The sequence below is a fragment of the Somniosus microcephalus genome, chromosome 2 (genome assembly GCF_052327205.1).
Source record: "Somniosus microcephalus isolate GS21.2 chromosome 2, FLI_Smic_1.0, whole genome shotgun sequence".
Lineage (NCBI taxonomy): Eukaryota > Metazoa > Chordata > Chondrichthyes > Squaliformes > Somniosidae > Somniosus > Somniosus microcephalus.
The window spans coordinates 347,099,248-347,120,059 of record NC_140988.1 but is presented as its reverse complement, the minus strand read 5'-3'; the positions used below and the strand labels follow the sequence as shown (position 1 = coordinate 347,120,059).

Genomic DNA, 20,812 nt, shown 5'->3' with positions numbered 1-20,812 from the left:
GGCAGTGACTAGTGGGTTACCGCAAGGATCGGTCCTAGGACCCCAGCTGTTCACAATATATATTAATGATCTGGACGAGAGAATTGGATGTAATATCTCCAAATTTGCAGACGACACAAAGCTGGGTGGGAGGGTAAGCTGTGAGGAGGATGTCGTGAAACTCCAGTACGATTTGGACAGATTGGGTGATTGGGCAGAAACATGGCAAATGCACTATAATGTGGATAAATGTGAGGTTATCCACTTTGGTGGCAAAAACAGGAAGGCAGATTATTATTTGAATGGCAATAGATTGGGAGAAGGGGAAGTGCAGAGAGACCTGGGTGTTCTTGTGCACCAGTCGCTGAAGGTAAGCATGCAGGTGCAGCAGGCGGTTAAGAAGGCAAATGGTATGTTGGCCTTCGTAGCAAGATGGTTCGAGTACAGGAACAAGGATGTCTTGCTACAGTTGTACAGGGCCTTGGTGAGACCGCACCTTGAGTACTGTGTGCAGTTTTGGTCGCCTTACCTGAGGAAGGACGTTCTTGCCATGGAAGGAGTGCAGCGAAGATTCACCAGGCTGATACCTGGGATGGCAGGAATAACGTATGAGGAGAGATTGTGTCGATTGGGCTTATACTCACGAGTTTAGAAGATTGAGAGGGGATCTCATCGAAACTTATAAAATTCTGTCAGGCCTGGACAGACTAGATGCAGGAAGGATGTTTCTGATGGCCGGGGAGTCCAGAACCAGGGGTCATAGTCTAAGGATAAGGGGTAAGCCATTTAGGACTGAAATGAGGAGGAATTTCTTCACCCAGAGAATGGTGAACCTGTGGAATTCTCTGCCACAGAGGGCGGTGGAGGCCAGTTCATTAAATATATTCAAAAAAGAGTTGGATATATTTCTTAAGGCTAAAGGGATCAAGGGATATGGGGCGAAGGCAGGGACAGGGTACTGAATTTGGATGATCAGCCATGATCTCATTGAATGGCGGAGCAGGCTCGAGGGGCCGAATGGCCTACTCCTGCTCCTATCTTCTATGTTTCTATGTTTGGACCAAGGCTGTAATGAGGTTGAACCCATGACCTTCTGACTCCTGCCAATTAAGAACGGCCACTTGGCTGGAAGGAGGGAGGCTGGTACCTGTGGAACTTCGACTCTGCAGGACTCCGTTCCTGCAGAATGGGAGGGGAATGGTGGACAAAATTTCAAGGAAAAAATAACTTTTGCTAAAAAAAAACAAAGAAATCTAGGCTAAATATCCAATGCGGATTGATATTTTTTGGCATAAAACAGTTAAATTATAGCCAGTGCTATCATTGTTACCAAGGAGTAACACAAATTATAATCCTACAGGAAGGATTGTTGGCATATGAAATGTTTGCCATAGGAAGCAGTTGAGGCAGAGACCATTGCATCAGTGGTGTCCTGGTAATTCCTAATCTCATGGCACCTCTGCCAACCAAATCGCCACTAAATAGACGGCATCGCGTTGATGCTGACAGTAGTTATTATAATAGAAATATACAGCACAGAAGGAGGCCATTCGGTATCCATCTTACATTGTTATGTTATGGCAAATTAATTATTACAATAGAAAATTAATTGTGGCATGACTAAGAACATATTTTATAGTTTTAAAATACTCTCGGTAGATAATGGTGTGAAATCATATTTTCGTGACTTACGTAAAATGATAGCGAGAATAGAACCGTAGAATAATACAGTACAGAAAGAGGCCATTCGGCCCGTCGTACCTGTGCTGGCTTCCACCACCTTTTCAGGTAAAGTGTTCCAGATCCCGACAACTCTGAGTGAAAAGATTTCTCCTCATCTCCCCTGTAGATCTTTTGCCAATGATTTTGAATCTCTGACTTCTGGTTGTTGACCCACTCGCTATTAGGTCACCTCTTAACCGTCTCTGTTCCAAGAAGAGTCCTGACTTTTCCAACTGCTCCTCTCAACTGAAGTCCCTCATCCCTGGTTACATCCTGGTAAACCTCCTCTGTACCCTTTCACAGGCCTTAAGGGATAACCACTTTGCCCAGACCTTCTTGCGACCAATAGGCTGACTCACTGGGGAATTTTAACCCCCAAGATTGGGTGGATTGGGGGTAGGCAGGAGGTAAAATTTAAAAAATCTCAAATCCAATCTGCCCACTTCCCATTTTAATGGAGGCGGGTCGGGGAGGTAAGTAACCAACCCGCTCTCAGGAGGCCGGTTGGCCACTGAAATCTTTTAAGGAGGCTGCCTCCATCTTAATAGAATTTTTTATTTTCTAACCCATGGAGGCTGGGTTTCCCAGTGCTCAGGTATCCCGGCAGGTAAAAGGAGGCGGGAAGAACCAGATCCATGGGGTAAGTGCATTTACAGCACTGCTTGTGCGCCAAGAGGAGCAGGAGTGTTTCCTCCAGGCCCAACAAGCTTACCACTTTACAGACCCCACAATTGGAACCCAATTCTCCGACTTTCCCCAACCTCCCCCGCCCCCCCACCCCGTACTCCGACTCCCTCCACCCCCTCGCGATCTCTGAGCGCTGACCCCCCCCCCCCCAATCTCTAACTGCCCGCTATCTTGGACTCCCTTCACCCCCTTGCAATCTCCATCCGCTCACCCACCAGCTAGTTGCTTTGACGTCATCGTCGTGTGCAGCGCCCTGGCCACGATCTTTGGGAGCACACCCTGACTTACCACCGGACGCGATGTCCGACTGGGTCAGGGGGGCCTACCTGCGGCCGGGGAGGCGCAATTTAAAGGCGAGGTGCGGGGTGGCCATTTTTGTTGCTGGCCGCCTGCCAGCACCTGCCTGCGCTCCCTTCCCCGGCCTCCTGAACGCGCCACCCCCTCCCCCTGCGGAGTGCCGGCTGCGCTCCAAGAGCTCGGCACTTCTCTTGAGTACCGGGCTCTTTTGCCAGCACTCCCGATCCCCAGGGGCCCAGCTGGACCCCGGGTCGCGCTGCGCAATGCCCCTCCCCTTTAAGAAGGGGAGGAAGGCTTGCAATACCGTGGCGCGACATGTCACAGCACCCGCGATATTGACTTGCAGCGCCCGAAGAGGGATGCGGGGCACTCCCAGTAGCACCCCGCTTCCCTCTTGGGGCGCAACCACTCAATTTCCGGTGCGGGGTGCTAATTTTTCCGGGTTGCTTAAAGTAGCACCCCGGCGAAGTTAGCACCCCAAATGGGGTGCTGCTCAATTTTTAGCCCATAGAGCTGTGAGGAACGGCATCTTTAACTAAGAATTGTTCTCATTAATTTCTTGTCTTTCAAGGATAACCTAAGGATGTTACAATGTTTTCAACATAAGTATAAATGAGGAGAGAGTAGGGCAGTGAGTGAATTGCCCTTGGAAGGAGCTGGCATAGACACAATGGGCTGAATGGCCTTTTCTTATCCTTGGCCATTCTTGTGTGTATGTGATAACGCAAGATTATATTAAGCGATCACAAATCACTCGCCACCAAGCAGCAGCTGCAGGACTTGAGCCCATGTTATTAAAGTGACTCGAGCAGTAACCCCAGAGCTTAATAATACCTCTTGCCCATGGGGGCCCCTTCGTTAAGTAACTGAAAAGCTTGCACATCTGTGTTTCAAAGTCCCATACTTTTTTGTTTTTAATTGTCTTGTAGCACCATGTAGGCTGAAATATCACCTCTACTTGGTCCACATGTCTGCAATTATCCAAGCTCAGTTACGGTGTCAAATACACAGCACTCAGCTGGTAAGGAAAATAAGGAAATCTCCTCAGTGGTGAAGGAAGAATAGAATTCTCATTATCAATATGTTAGCCATAATTCTCTAAAGCTCTCTAGATTCAGGAATCGTACCTTTTGGATTTGAAAATTGCAAATGTCACTCCATTATTTAAGAAGAGAGGGAGAAGCCAAGTAACCACCGACCTGACTGTTTGATGTCAACTGTGGGGAAGTTACTAGAATCTTATCATAAGAGACAGTGTGATTGAGCAAAATGATCAAAGAGAGTCGACATGGATTTGTGAAGAGTAGGTCACTCATGTCTGACTAATCTAGTTGAACTTTTTGAGGAGGTTAGCAAGGTTGGATAGTGAAGTGTATGGATGTTGTCTATATGGACTTCCAGAAGGCATTTGGATAAGGCTCTGCAGAAGAGAACAAAATGAGAGCGCATGGATTTGGCAGTAACCTTGCGACACGGGTCAGTAATTGGTTGGGAGGTAGGAGACAGAGTAGGGATAAAGGGTACGTTCTCTGATTGGCTGGGTGTGACAAGTGGTGTTCCCCATGAATCTGTACTGGGGCCTCAGCTTTCCTATAAAGTGAATGGACAACAATATGAAGTTCAATGTGGGGAAGTGTGAACTCATCCACTTTGGATCAGAGAAAGACATCAAAATGTTTTCTTAATGGTGAGAGACTAGTAGCTGTGGAGGAGCAAAGGGATTTAGGTTTCCATGTATACAAATTGCTAAAAGTTAGTGCACAGGTACATAAAACAATCAAAAAGGCTAATGGAATGTTGGCCTTAATCTCAAGAGGTTTGGGGGGGCAAAATTGGGTCACGCCCCCTTTTGGGGCACTAACTTCACCGGGGCGCTACTTTTAGCACAGGAGGTCGGGGACAACAACGGGGACAGGAGCTGGTAGGTGGCCAGCAACAAAAATGGCCGCCCGGCACGCCCCTTTAATTTGCGCCGCCCCAGCTGCAGGTAGACCCCCTTGACCCTGTCGGACGTAGCATCCAGCGGTAAGTCGGGGCGCTACCGAACATCGCAGCCGGGGCACGAGCAGGGCGTTGCACACGGTGATGACGTCATCGCCGGAGGCGCAGCGCCGCGGGACGTTAACGATTACTGCCGCCACTAACCTCCCGCTGAATTTTGCGGGAGGCCTTAACGGCGCCGGGCTCGGGCGCTAGTTGCTTTGCGCTAATGGGAGGCGCAAATCAACCCCAAGATTTCAAAAGCGAGCAAGTTATGCTTCAGTTGTACAGAGCTTTAGTCCGATCCTATCTGGAGTACTGCGTTCAGTTTTAGGCACCAATCCTCAGTAAAGATACATTTGCCTTGGAGGGGATACAGCAGATTCACCAAAATGATACCGGGCCTTAAAGGGTTAAATTATGAAGACAGGTTGTATAAACTGAGTTTAGAAGGTTGATGGGTGATCTAATTGATGTGTTTAAAATGATAAAGGGATTCGATAGGGTACAAACAGAACAAGAGGGCATAATCTTAAAATTAGAGCTAGGTCGTTTAGGAGTGAAATCAGGAAGCTTTTTTCCCCACAAAGGGTTGTGGAAATCTGTGGATCTTGTGTGTCCATTGGAAGTTTGAAGATTGAAATTGATAGATTTTTGTTAGGTAAGGGTAGCAAGGGATATGGAATAAAGGTGGGTAAATGACATTGAGTTACAGATCATTCATGATCTGGTTGAATAGCAGAACAGTCTCAAGGGGCTGAATGCCTATTGCCCTTCTTATGTTCCTAACCTACACTTACATGTATGTTTGTTGTTGGGTTCAAATAGAAACCAAGTTGAGTTGCTGACTATCGTCAGTGACGTTAAGTAAATCATTTGGGCCATGCCATTACTATTAAACAATTACATATGAAATTATTTACTTTTAGCTGTGGTGCTACTAAACGTGCAAGAATATGTCCTGGCCAATATTTATCCCTCAATCAACATAACAAAAACAGATTATCTGGTCGTTATCACATTGCTGTTTGTGGGCCCTTGCTGTGTGCAAATTGGCTGCCACGTTCCCTACATTACAACAGTGACTACACTTCAAAAAGTACTTCATTGGCTGTAAAGCGCTTTGGGACGTCTGGTGGTCATGAAAGCCGCTATATAATTGCAAGTCTTTCTTTTTACAACACAGACTCTGGAGTTCAAAAGAATGAGAGGTGATCTCATTGAAACATAAGATTCTGCGAGGGCTTGACAGGGTAGATGCTGAGAGAAATAAAAACTGAAAATGCTGGAAATACCCAGCAGGTCAGGCAGCATCTGTGGAGAGAGTAACAGAGTTAACGTTTCAGGTCGATGACCTTTCCCTGGCTGGGGAGTCTAGAACCAGGGCTCACAGTCTCAGGATAAGGGATTGGCCATTTAGGACTGAGATGAGGAGAAATTTCTTCACTCAGAGGGTGGTGAATCTTTGGAATTCTCTACCCTAGAAGGCTACAGATGCCCAGTCATTGAGTATATTCAAGGCTGTGATTGATAGATTTTTGGACGAAGGGAATCGAGGGATATGGGGATTGGGGAGGGAAAGTGGAGTTGAGGCCGAAGATCAGCCATGATCTTATTGAATGGTGGAGCAGGCTCGAGGGACCGTACGGCCTACTGCTCCTATTTCTTATGTTCTTGTGTTCTTAGATGATGCAGTCAGCATTTTCATTGAAATTCACAGCTCCTCAGATGATAACTTAATGGGCACTTGTGTTCCTTTTTATGGTTACAAACCCCTTTGGCAGATAGTCCCACTGCTGATCTGGAGGTTAGAAATAAGAGAACAGCAGTAGGCTGTCTGGTGTGTATGTTTTTCGTGTAATTTTTGGAGGTGGGAGTAAGTGACTTCATAGCGTGTCCCTGCCTTGCTTCGCTGCCAGTGACCTACGGGTGTTTTGTTTTTGCCCATAAGCTCTGGATTTCACTTGACCTCGGTAGAGCATAAAGCATGGACCAGTTGGGCCGATTGGCCTGTTTCTGCGCTGTACATTCTATATAATGTCCTGGCCAATATTTATCCCTCAATCAACTTCAGTAAAACAGATTATCTGGTCATTATCACATTGCTGTTTGTGGGAGCTTGCTGTGTGCAAATTGGCTGCCATGTTTCTTGCATTACAACAGTGACTCCACCTCAAAAGTAAATCATTGGCTGTAAAGTGGTTTGGGACATTCTGAGATCGTGAAAGGCGCTATATAAATGCAAGTCTTTTTTTATATGATAGTGATCAAGAATTCTTTTTTTTTCAGCGCTTCACTCTTAAGAACTGTGATATATTCCAAAAATAGGAGGCTGCGGTCTTTTCTACAGAAGACCTTTCATTGTTGCTCTTGTCTTCTGTCAGGTTCTTCCGACTGCTGCTCGAGGGGATCAAGAAGAAGAGCGCCAAGTTGGGTTCATTTAAAGTTGTGAATACGCGGAAAGCTACACAGAAGGACCTGGATCAAGACTCTGGGGAAAGCGATGGGAAACAGGTGAGACTAGGGGCTAGAAATTCTTACCGGCCGTGGCATAAAACAAGGTGGTATAATGGAACTGAATATCAGGCACTGCGTATAACGGGTGGCCAATCCGATCCCGCCCTGGTATTTAAATGCTAAATGTATTGCATCATCTTCGAAGTTGTTAGCATCTGAATTTATCTTATTTTTTAAAAATTCGAACTTAATTTACAAACGTTACTTAATTTTATGTGGTACTTTATGGAATGTATCTTTTGCTAGAGTTGATAGTTGTGGTGTATGTAACCTGTTCCACCTTAAGAGAACTTAAGCCTGTTCCACCTTAAGAGATGTACTACTTTCTCTGGCTGCTGTATACGTAATACCGGTGGTGACCACCGGTATATAAGCACTGTGTAGTAATATTGTATTTTAGTATAGCCCTGACCTCCAACCAGTAAAGACCTGTTGAACTTTAATCTTGTAGTCTGTGTTAGTAATTACAACTAGAACACACAGACTTAACAGTGGCGACGAGTCCGATTCTTACCCTGCGGCAGTTTATATCCACGGCAGCTTCGTCCACAGAACAGACGTCGAAGAGAGGCTTCCACCCTCATCACCCTGCTGGAAGACACGGCGCGCGGCAGACATCGAGAAACCAGAGTGCAGAAGACATCCTGAACTTGAAGCCTCCATCAGCGGCTGTCAGCTATCTTCTTTCTTCCTCGGTGGTGGGTAAGCCGGGCAGCGGCGCGACCAGAAAGTCGGTCGCGTTGGCTGTACAGACGGGGAGGGAAGACGGAGGAATAAGGGCGGTGAGATCGATCGCGACCGGAGATAAGGTTCGGGCCGAAAGGCACAGCGCGGGGACATCGATCGCGGCTGGTGATAAGGGCCGGGCTGCATTCGGGCTAAAAAGGCGCAGCGTCTGGGGCAACTGAAGGCGCGAGAGCCGCGGTGAAGTGGAGACAGCGTCGGGGGACGGGTGAAGACCGCCAAGCGCGGGAAAACCGCCATTTTGTAGGCGGAGGACGAAGACAAGAGCGGGAAGCCGCCATCTTGGATAAAAATAAAAATTAATTAAATTGCAACGATGCCTAAACATGGGAACATTAATACCTTTGATAGCGACATTGAAGATTGGGCCATGTATGTAGAACGCATACAAAATTATTGTAAAGCAAATAAAATTCCAGATGAAGAGAAAGCACTAACATTATTAAACTTAATGGGTGCGAAGACATACGGGCAATTGAAACACCTTTTATCACCAGATGAACCGGCGGATAAGACGTTCGAGGAGATTGTTACTGTCCTGAAAAATCATCTAAACCCCACGCCGCTGATGCTAGCGGAACGATTTAAATTTTACAGCAGAAGGCAGCTGAAGGATGAAAGCAATGCTGAATATTTAATGGAATTGCGTAAGCTAGCAAAGTACTGTCAGTTTGGAACGAGACTGACAGAGGCGCTACGAGATAAATTTGTGTGTGGTTTATTAAAAGAAGATACACAAAAGCGACTGCTTGAGGAGAATGAGCTGACGCTTGAGAAAGCGGTCACTATGGCAGCAGCACACGAAGCCGCAGCGAGAGGCACGGCAGTAATGCAGCTACGGTCACCGGAACTCAGTACAAATAAATTGGGTTTGAGTACTGTAAAATGTTATCATTGTGGAAAGACAACGCACGATCAGAACCAGTGTTGGTTTAAAAACCAAGAATGCAGAACGTGTGGCAGGCTTGGCCACATAGCTAAAGTATGCCGGTCAGGAAAGAAGACCAGCAACAAAAAGTCACCGCAAGGAAAATACATAAAGGTACACAAGGTGACAAAGAACAGTTCGACCGAACAGAAGTCAGATTCAGACGCTAGCAGTAATGAACTGGGTAGCTTAAGAGTACACAACGTTGGTAAGGATGCAGATCTCCAGACAATTTGGGTCACCCTTCAGATAGCAGGAGCCCAAGTAAAGATGCAATTGGACACTGGATCGGCATTGACGGTCATGAATAAGAAAGATTACAAAAGGTTATTCCAACATATTCCCTTACGGGATACGGAGATTATATTGAAAACATACACGGGACAAAGAGTGTACCCCATCGGGAAGATAGAGGTAAAAGTGGTCCACAAGGGTGAAGAAAGCCAAGTAATGGACCTTTATGTGCTACCTGAAGGAGGTCCACCACTACTGGGACGGGAGTGGATTAGGAAAATGAATATGGACTGGCACTCCTTGAAGGCACTAACGGTAGATTCCGGGGAAACAGATGTCAAACCTAAACGATTGTCCAAAATATTGGATGATGCTAAAGAGGTGTTCCAGCAGGGACTGGGAACACTGAGGGGAATTACGGCAAACATCAAGATTGATGAACATGCACACCCAAAAATTTTTAAAGCCAGACCGGTACCCTATGCAATACGACCTACTGTAGAAGCGGAACTGGAAGCGCTAGAACGTTCAGGTGTACTGTCTAAGGTAGATTGGAGTGAGTGGGCTACGCCCATTGTTCCCGTTATGAAACGTCCTTCGAGCAACAAGCCAGGAGAACCAGGGAAGGTTCGCATCTGTGGAGATTTCAAAATCACCGTTAATCCGGTGCTTCACACGGTGCAGTATCCGCTTCCGCGGATTGAGGATATTTTTGCTTCGTTGTCTGGCGGGAAACACTTCACCAAGATAGACCTGGCGCAGGCGTACTTGCAGATGGAGGTTGAAGAAGAGTCACGCCAATACCTCACGATCAACACGCATAGAGGTTTGTACCGGTACAATAGGCTGGTTTTTGGAGTGGCATCGGCTCCAGCAATTTGGCAGAGGGCCATGGAGCAGGTATTACAGGGAATTCCAGGCACACAATGTTACCTGGACGATATTCTGATTACAGGTGATGGTGATGAAGAACACCTCGCAAACTTGGAACTGGTGCTCAACAGACTGAAAGAGTATGGACTTAGAGTTAATCGGCAGAAATGTGAGTTCTTCCAGAAGCGGATCTCGTACTGTGGTCATGTCATTGACCGGGAGGGGCTTCATAAGTCTCCTGACAAGATAGAGGCAGTTGTAAAGGCTCCCGCTCCGGATAATGTCTCTCAGTTGAGGTCGTTTCTAGGATTGATTAACTATTACCATAAATTTCTACCAAATCTATCCACGGTACTGCACCCGCTAAACGCTCTTTTACAGAAGGGGGTACCATGGGAATGGAGCGAAAACTGTAAGAAGGCATTTCGCAAAAGCAAAGAATTGATCACCTCAGAGGAAGTGTTGGCTCACTTCAACCCGACACTGCCTATTCGGTTGGCTTGTGATGCTTCTCCATATGGTATTGGGGCAGTACTCTCACACAAGTTGCCAAATGGCACGGAAAGGCCAGTCGCGTTTGCATCCAGATCATTGACCTCCGCTGAGCGCAACTATGCGCAGATCGATAGGGAGGCTCTCAGCCTTGTATGGGGAGTGAAGAAGTTTAATCATTACCTACAGGGCCAAAAATTCACACTTCTGACAGACCATCAGCCGTTGGTATTCATTTTTAATCCTAAGAAGGGTGTTTCAGTGATGACAGCACAGCGTCTCCAGAGATGGTCCCTTTTCCTAGGGGCACATCAATATCAAATAGAATTCAAAGGTACGAAGCAGCATGGCAATGCTGATGGGCTGTCGCGCCTGCCACTACCTGAAGAAGAAGACACGACGAAAGTTGACCCTGTTGAGTTATTTCATTCGACCATCATCGAGTGTTTACCAGTCACCAATGCAAGTATTGAAAGAGAAACCAGGAACGACCCGACACTGTCCAGAGTCTACGAGGTGACAGTGAAAGGATGGCCAACACGTGGTGATCCTCTGTTACCGGCATTCTCGGCAAGGCGAGACCAGCTGTCCGTCTGCCATGGTACTTTGATGTACGGGACAAGAGTGATTATTCCTCCCAAGTTAAGGGAAAGAGTTCTAAAAGAACTGCAAGAAGGTCATCTGGGGGGAGTTAAGATGAAAAGTCTTGCTAGGGCTTATGTATGGTGGCCGGATATTGACCAACAGATAGAGGAGTTGACGAAAAGCTGCGCTGGGTGCCAAAAAGTGCAAAATGCACCTCCGATCGCACCACTACACCCATGGGAATGGCCTTCAGCCCCATGGCAACGCGTACATATTGACTTTGCTGGTCCATTCATGGACTCCATGTTCCTAATTGCGGTGGACGCACATTCCAAATGGCCAGAAGTGATCAAGATGAATACCACTACTTCAGAAAAGACAATTGCGGTGTTAAGAACAATATTCGCAAGGAACGGATTGCCAGAACAGATCTGTTCGGACAACGGACCACAGTTCATGTTGGAAGAATTCCAAAAATTCTTAAAGAAGAATGGGGTGAAACATTATACCTCTGCCCCATATCATCCGGCGACAAACGGGTTGGCCGAGAGATTTGTCCAAACATTCAAAAAGGCAATAAAGGCCATGAACGATGATCAGATTCCGCTACAGCACAAGGTGGACAATTTCCTAATGGCGTATCGAAACGCCGCTCATGCAGTGACTAACCAAAGTCCTGCCATGATGTTTTATAACAGGAGGTTGCGGTCCAGGTTGGACTTGTTAAAACCAAATGTGCGGAGGGAAGTGGAAAACATACAGTTCCGGCATATTAATAACAAGACCACTCGAAGTTTCGACGTAGGACAACCAGTGTTGGCAAGGGGCTATGGAAACGAAAAATGGCAGTCCGGAACAATTCGGGCCAGACAAGGACCTCTAATGTACACAGTAGATATTGGTAACAATGTGATAAGGCGTCATGCGGATCAACTGGTAGAATCGAGAGCAAGGGTCGAACCCATGGTTGCGACAGAGACAACTGTGGAAGACGTTAATGAACCTGAAGCATCTACCTCGGCAGGGAATGTACCTGAGGATGATAACACCCAATGCATGGGAGACCAACTAGAGGAGTCACCTCAGCAACAGGAATCAGAGACCACTGAAAGGCGTTATCCAAACCGAATCAGAAGGCCTCCTGAGAGACTGAACCTTTGAACTGTTTATACCTGAAGTTATATATGTTATTATGTTATGTTAAATGGGGATATGACTGTTAAGCTAAAAAGGGAGGATTATGGTGTATGTAACCTGTTCCACCTTAAGAGAACTTAAGCCTGTTCCACCTTAAGAGATGTACTACTTTCTCTGGCTGCTGCATACGTAATACCGGTGGTGACCACCGGTATATAAGCACTGTGTAGTAATATTGTATTTTAGTATAGTCCTGACCTCCAACCAGTAAAGACCTGTTGAACTTTAATCTTGTAGTCTGTGTTAGTAATTACAACTAGAACACACAGACTTAACAATAGTATTACTGGAGTTCCTAATTGCCTGTAGAATTTATTCTTATTTATCCTGCCCTAATTTATCCTTATGTGGCTCGGTGTCATTTTTTGTCTTAAAATACTCCGGTGCAGCACCTTGGGACATTTTACTACGTTAAAGGCACTATATAAATACAAGTTGTTGTTGCAGAAATACAGTGTCGTTGCATTTCTGTTGCTGGACTATAATCATAAATAATTAAGAATGGCTTACTCCAGAAATTAAATACTTCCGGTTCTTTTCTTTCATTTAATTATATGTGTATTGCAATGTGCTTTCAAACTTACAGAATAATAGACATTTCAACACTGAAGATAACCATTGGGCCCATCCTGTCAGTACTAGCCCCCATCAAACCTATCTATTGCCAATTCCCTGCTCTCCCTTATGCATTAGTATTTTTCTTCAAGTGTTTATCTGATCCCCTCTTAAATAACTTGATTGATCTAGCTTCAATAGCCCCTTGTGCTACTATATTCTATATTCCAGAAACACGTTCTGTGACATTACATCTATCCTCTCCTTTTATATTTTCAGTGTTCATAACAAAATTATCCCCTGGCTACTGATTCACTGACTGGTAGAAATAATCATTACCCAACCTCGCAAACTCTTGCAGAACTTTGAACACTTTTCTGTTGCACCTGTGCTCCAGTGAACTTGTCTGATCAGCCCTTCTGTTTACAATCTGTGCTCTCTGATTTGGTGCTGTTTCTAAAGTGAATATTATGAGAAAAGAAAAAGTGGGAAATTTGTTACTGCAGTTTATTTTATGCAGATTAAAAATTCCATACTTTAAAGTGGGGACCACATCCTTTGCTTAATCTAACCTTGGTCCAGAGTGCAGGGGTGGGTGGGATGGGGACCTTATTAGCTGTGGATATTCTGAGTAAAATGCTGCAAGTAGATTTCAATTTGCTTTTCCTATTCGTCATCATGTTTACTGTTTTAGATATTAAAGTTTTGGTAAACTCACGCAGTCCATTGTTCATCTCTGTGGAGATCTCAGTCGTTTTGTATTGTTGGGTATAAAAGAGACATACTTACTTCCCTGTGTGTTTCTTTAGCCATAATTTTCTAAAGTCTATTAGTTAACGCCATTGATTTAAATGAGCTGATAGTTAAGAACATAAAAATAAAATTCAAGGATAGGAAAAACCCATTCAGCTCCCTGAAGCTAATTTCTGTAGTATTCTCACGTACCCAGCATTGAGTTCCATCCAGTGCAGCACTGCGAGTCCTCTTTCTGGACTACTCTATATCCTAATGCTGTTTTGTCTCTCCACATCCTCTCTGATGCTCCATCCTGGTTCCTCTCTCCAATAAACGCATATTTTGAAAAAGTACAAAGATATTTTCCAGTAATCCACACCCCAAATAATACTAGCAAAAGAATGAGGAGAGGGAATATAAGCTAAATGGTACAATTTTAAAGGGGGTGCCGGAACAGAGAAACCTGGGGGTTCACATGCACAAATCTTTCAAGGTGGCAGGACAAGTTAATAAGGCTGGTAAAAAAGCATGCAGGATCCTTGGATTTAGAAATAGAGGCATAGAGTATAAAAGCAAGGAAGTTATGCTGAACCTTTATAAATCACTGGTTAGGCCCCAGCTGGAGTATTGTGTCCAATTCTGGGCATCACACTTTAGGAAGGATGTCAAAGCCTTGGAGAGGGTGCAGAGGAGATTTACTTGAATGATCCCAGGGATGAGGAACTTCAGTTACATGGAGAGACTAGAGAAGTTGGCGTTGTTCTCCTTAGAGCAGAGAAGCGTCACCAGGAGATTTAATGGAGGTGTTGATTTAGACAGGTTGGGTGATTGGGCAGATGTATGGCAGATGCACTATAATGTGGATAAATGCGAGGTTATCCACTTTGGTGGCAAAAACAGGAAGGCAGATTATTATCTGAACGGCAATAGATTGGGAGAAGGGGAAGTGCAACGAGACCTGGGTGTCCTTGTGCACCAGTCGCTGAAGGTAAGCATGCAGGTGCAGCAGGCGGTTAAGAAAGCAAATGGTATGTTGGCCTTCGTAGCGAGAGGATTCGAGTACAGGAACAAGGATGTCTTTCTGCAGTTGTACAGGGCCTTGGTGAGACCACACCTTGAGTATTGTGTGTAGTTTTGGTCGCCTTATCTGAGGAAGGATGTTCTTGCCATGGAGGGAGTGCAGCGAAGATTCACCAGACTGATACCTGGGATGGCAGGAATGATGTATAAGGGGCGATTGGGCTTATACTCACTGGAGTTTAGAAGAATGAGAGGGGATCTCATTGAAACTTATAAAATTCTAACAGGACTAGACAGACGAGATGCAGGAAGGATGTTCCCGATGGTGGGGGAGTCCAGAACCAGGGGTCACAGTCTAAGGATAAGGGGTAAGCCATTTAGGACAGAGATGAGGAGGAATTTCTTCACCCAGAGAGTGGTGAACCTGTGGAATTCTCTACCACAGAAGGCAGTTGAAGCCGATTCATTAAATATATTCAAGAAGGAGTTAAATATATTTCCTAAGGCTAAAGGGATCAAGGGGTATGGGGAGAAGGCAGGGACAGGGTACCGAGTTTGGATGGTCAGCCATGATCTCATTGAATGGCGGAGCAGGCTCGAGGGGCCGAATGGCCTACGCCTGCTCCTATCTTCTATGTTTCTATGTTCAAAATTATGAAGGATTTTGATAGAGTAAATAAGGAAAATCTTTCCACCGACTGGAAATTCACCAGAGGACACAGATTTAAGGTAATTGGCAAAAGAATCAGAGGAGAGATGAGGAGACATTTTTTTAATGCAGCGAGTTATGATCTGGAATGCAAGGCTGCTGGAAGCAGATTCAATAATAACTTTCAAAAAGGAATTGAATACATACTTGAAAAGGAAAAATTTGCAGAGCTATGGAGAAAGAGCAGGGGAGTGGGACTAATTGGATAGCTCTTTCAAAGAGCCGGCACAGGCGCGATGGGCCAAATGGCCTTCTCTGCTGTATGATTTTATGAGTGGGCTTCATGGCCTTGATCTGTTGTTAATAATTCTCACATTCTTACTCAAGATGGGTGTGCTTATCTTTGTGATTGACAATAATGGAATAGTTGCAGGTTACTGATTGCGTAAGGGATCCACAATGTTCTGTTGGCTCAGTTTGACATAATAAACAATTCTGCAGTTGTGGTAGAATCACTGCCCTGACTATTTTACATCTTTCAGTAAATAGTTCTGTCAGGCATTTTGGTGTTGAGGCCCGGTTAGATTTTTGCCATTTTTTCTCTCTGCATTATCGTTCAATTTATTTTCTAAAGGCACAGGACGACCAGGTTCTTGAGGGTGAAGGAGAGGCCCCGATCGTTGATGCAGAAGCGGATGAAGGAGATGCCGATGCCACTGAAGCCAAAAGGCGTGAAAAACAGGAAGAAGAGGTATAACGCACAAGACAAATTGAACCTAAATTATAATGAGTGTGGCTATCGGTTTCAAGCTGAGAAGTGTTCAGCAAGATGGACGCTTTCCTGTTTGCTATAAGATTCTTAACGATAATACATTTGCAGGCTCCTAATTTACTGAGTAAGTCACAATCCATTTTATTATTACTTGCGATTCCTGGGGTCTGTGTTCCACAATGCAGTCTGTGTGTAATCATTGCTGCTGTTTTAAGGTAATTAAATCAAATTCTATTTTCATTTCATGGGATTACGAGATTTTCTGGGATTTAATTTTTTTTTAGCGATCCTATTTCACAATGGCGTCATCTCCCCCCCCCCCCCCCCCCCCCGCCACCCTTCCCCAAAGAAGCTTCTTAATCCTAGAGCTTTTCTCTTGCTCAGCAAAGAAGAGATTTATTTTCCACACACTAAAAACAGTGCTTTGTTCAGGATTAGCCTTGGTAAGTGGTAGGATGTTTTTTTCAATCAGGTTTTGGTACAGCTCTTACACTGGGAAACCAATAGGATCCCTCCCATTAAGAAGTTTTACCCTTTGTTTATAATTGCACTATCTCTGTATGTCGAAGGTTCTTGAATCAGACCTACGGGACATGATTTAACGTCCCACAAGGAGTTATTAGTGCAGATTAAGTTAATCAAATACTTCAAGAGACAACAGTCCTCTGGTGCTGGGGCCAGGGTTGAGTGTTCTCTTTGGTGGCCAGTAGGCCAGAGATGAACAGGGGAGAAGGATGAATATTCCTCGTGTCTGCGTGATCACTTTAAGGAAATGAGACCATGGTTGATCTGTACCTCAACTCCTTATAGGGCTGACAGAAATTGGAGAGGTAGGGTGGGATCAAACCCTGGAGAGCTAGGGTTTTAAACCTGGGTCATTCCAATCCTCCATGGATCAGTAGCACACCAGCCAATGAATTTACCCACTGAGCTACAGGGAGGAGCTGATTGTGTAATTATTTTACTCTTTGTGGTTATCTTTTAGGTTGATTATGACAGTGAGGAAGAGGAGACCAGGGACAATGCAGAAGAACCAGAAGAGAAGGAAGATGATGATTTTCCAGGTAGCGAGCAAAATGACGCCATTGCTGAAGACTCTTCTGAATATCCTTGTCATTTTAAAAAGAGCGACAAAGGGAAGAAAAGAACCAAACTGGATGCCACAGAGGGCATGGATGGGCTGAGAGTGAATGCAGTGATAAATTTACATTCTGCTATTGAAGATTATAAATATGATACAAGTGACAGCCTTTGGTGTGAGGTAAGACAACAAGGCTAATATAGCAAAATAGTGAAAAATGCAGCTGGCTGTTCAACGGGCTGAGGTTTTTATTTTTACAAAATGGATTTAGTCCAAAGACGACACTGTTCTGTGCAGTCAGTCTTCAATCAGTATAGTGTGATTGTATGTGTGCGTGGGGAGTCAAGGTGGGCAAAATGGAGAATACTTCAACAGTGATCCCAGCATTGAATTTCATTGTTGCTAAGTGTGAGGTGATACATTTTGGTAGGAAGGATGAGGAGAGACCATACACACTAAATGGTACAATTTTAAAGGGGGTGCAAGAAGAGAGAGACCTGGGGGTGTTTGTACACAAATCTTTGAAGGTGGCAGCACAGGTTAACAAAGCAGTTAATAAAGCATACGGGATCCTGGGCTTTATAAATAGAGGCATAGAGTACAAAAGCCAGGAAGTTATGCTAAACCTACATAAAACACTAGTTCAGCCGCAGCTGGAGTATTGTGTCCAATTCTGAGCACCACACTTTTTAGGAAGAACGTGAAGGCTTTGGAGAGGGTACAGAAGAGATTTACTAGAGTGGTTCCAGGGATGAGGGAATACAGTTATTTGGATAGACTAGGGAAGCTGGGGTTGTTCTCCTTGGAGCAGAGAAGGATAAGAGGAGATTTGATAGAGGTGTTTAAAATCATGAAGTATTAAGATAGATAACTAAAGAGAATCTGTTTCCAATGGCTGAATGGTCGATAACGAGAGGGCACAGATTTAAGGTGATTGGCAAAAGAACCAGAGGCGACACGAGGAAATACTTGTTTAAGCAACGAGTGGCTAGGATTTGGAATACACTACTTGATAGAGTGGTGGATACAGATTCAATAGTAGCCTTCAAAAGGGAATTGGGTAAATAGTTGAAGGAGAAAAATTGCAGGGATATGGGGAAAGAGCGGGGGAGTGGGACTAACAGGCTTGCTCTTCGAAAGAGCTGGTGCAGTCTCGATGGGACGAATGGCCTCCTTCTGTGCTGTACTATTCTATGATTCTATAACATACAGCCCTTCTGTGACTGGTTTAAGATCTGTAATGACAGTCTTTTCGTTAAGTGAAGCAATGCTCAAAATTCACTGACACGAGCAAGGGAGCATTGCTCTTCAATGATGTGATTCCCATTGGAACCTCAAGCCTCTGAATGAATTTGAGAACATTCTTGCTGCTGACTCCTGGGTGCTGTTTTACAGCCGTAAAAGCACCCCAATGGCTTTTTGCGCCGGTGAAACATTGGCTGCTTCAGAAGTGAAATTACAGCAGAAACTAATGGAATAAAGCATTCCCAAACTGCCTCTACAGTCAGCCTCTCTTTATGCCAAGTAGGATTTTATGGCTAAAAGTTTGCTTGAAGCCAAATTTGCTCCGTGTTGGTAAATTAGATTTGAAACCACTTAGTTTTAAGAGTTAAAGCATGTGTGGGCCGGAGACTCCTAGAAACTTGCTGTATTGCCAGCAGTGCAACCGGGCAGGACATTTGGCCGCCAGTTTGCCCCCTCACACCGCTGCCCTCCACCACCCCCCTCCCCCACCCACTCCCCCAAATCTAGGGGACGGGATTGTTTGCATAAAGGGGGCAGGCGCCCACCTCTTTTACAGCACTCTCTAGGTGTCAGCTCCACAGGCCCAGGAATTTCAGAGTGGCACATTGCAGCTCCTTTGAGTGAGCGAGGGGGCGGGTAATTCTGGACAAAGATTGTCACGTTTTATTTATGAAGGAGCCGTTTTTGCAGCAGCCACTTTCCTAACGGCAGTTCATTGTTGGGGAACCAACATTGTGGGCCCCACTTCCGCCAATGGCACGGATGCCCAGGACAAAGAAGGCAGAACTGACGTGACTCCTGGTGGCTGACGTCATCCTAACTCCCTCTTTTGACTGGGGCGCAGATGAAAGAAGCATTTGCATCTTCCCGTCCCAATTTCTCATCGGGCAAAATAAAAACAGTGGAAACCTGGCATGACCTGGTCCCGCCCCTGATTTCCCGCCCCCCCCCCAGCTGTCATCAGAGCCCCATCTGCATATTTAAAGAAGGACTTCACTGGCTTCTGTTTGGTGTCCCCCTCGCCTGCTCAGAAGAGCAGGTTAAGATTAGAACAAGCGCGGGAAGACAGCGGGATCGATATGGGCAAGTCCCATGGGCCATTTTACTGCCCGCACAGTTTCCGCCAGGCGGTCAGGGTTAACATGGTCCTTAAAGAGGTGACATTAGATCAGCACCTCCCAAACCCCCGACCTCTACCACCTCCAAGTCACACACCATCCTGACTTGGAAGTATATCGCCGTTCCTTCAGCGTCACTGGGTCAAAATCCTGGAACTCCCTTCCTAACACCACTGTGGGAGTACCTTCACCACACGGACTGCAGCAGTTCAAGAAGGCGGCTCACCACCACCTTCTCAAGGGCAGCTAGGGATGGGCAATAAATGCTGGCCTTGCCAGCGACGCCCACATCCCATGAACAAATTAAAAAAAATATATATATACATTACACTCCCCAAACCAGTTACCCAGAAGCAGTGCCATAAATGGGTCTCCATCGTCCAACACATGGGGGTTCATACTACAGCCACATGCGGTCTGCAAGACCAGATATCTCAGTTGTATGTGTGCGTATGCTTCTTGCAATCCAGTTTGTTCGATTTGAATTTTGTAGGCTTGGAGTTTTGGAAAGGGCTGGTCTTCGTGCCATTGACTCATTTGTAAGTAGCTCCAACCAAGATCTATTGGTATCTTCATCTTGGGATATATTAGTGGGAACATGGCTTTACACTTTATATGTGGCCTGTGAGGCTTTGTACACCCAAGTGTCCCACAAAGGCAAAAAGCAGCGCTATTAAACACATTAAAACTATATTCATGGATTGCATTCCAATTTAATTCCAGCAAATTAATTTTTCTTGTGATTTAATATATGTGGACAGGTGCTTTTGAAATCAGGACCAGCCATTTCTGTGTTGAAATTAACCCAAAAAATAGTTTGGGATCTTGTTGAAACTGTTAATAAAAAGATACATTCCAATGATTATGTATTTGCCCTGCAGGTTAAACTGAAGCTTCCCATTATGAAGGTGCACTTTGACCTGTCTTCGCTGGTTATGTCAATAGCACAAAGTGCAGTTGTTTATGAAACCAGAGGAATCACTCGTTGCCTCTTGAATGAAACAACCAACAGAAGAGGAGAGAAGGAATCTGTTTTGAACACGGAGGGAATAAACCTCACTGAGATGTTCAAGTATGACGATGTATGTACAGCGTTTTGACCGCCACTTTTGTCTTGTAACTTGCAAAGGGAACAGATGACGGTTTTTGTTTCTGCCTAGAGCTTGAACTCAAGAAACATAGGAACAGGAGTAGGCCATTTAGTCCCTCGAGCTAGTTCCGCCATTCAATGAGATCCTGGCTGAGCTGCGACCTAACTCCATAAACCCGCCTTTGCCCCATATCCCTTAATACCTTTGGTTAACCCCTTCCCCTCCCTCCCAGAACCACGGTAGGGTTCCCCTTGTCCTCATCTTTCACTCCACTAGCCTCCACATTCAACAGATCATCCTTGGCCACTTCC

The 20,812-nt window shown here is 45.3% G+C and overlaps 1 protein-coding gene across 1 annotated transcript in view; it reads left to right on the top strand.

The window, feature by feature from the left end:
* Nucleotides 1-20,812, top strand: part of polr1a (RNA polymerase I subunit A) — a 184,159-nt gene that overhangs the window by 111,279 nt on the left and 52,068 nt on the right. The window contains exons 28-31 of the mRNA XM_085975489.1: nt 7,050-7,179; nt 15,829-15,945; nt 16,952-17,227; nt 20,292-20,492. Coding sequence (XP_085831615.1) covers nt 7,050-7,179; nt 15,829-15,945; nt 16,952-17,227; nt 20,292-20,492 — 724 coding nt within the window. The remainder of the gene's footprint in view (nt 1-7,049; nt 7,180-15,828; nt 15,946-16,951; nt 17,228-20,291; nt 20,493-20,812) is intronic.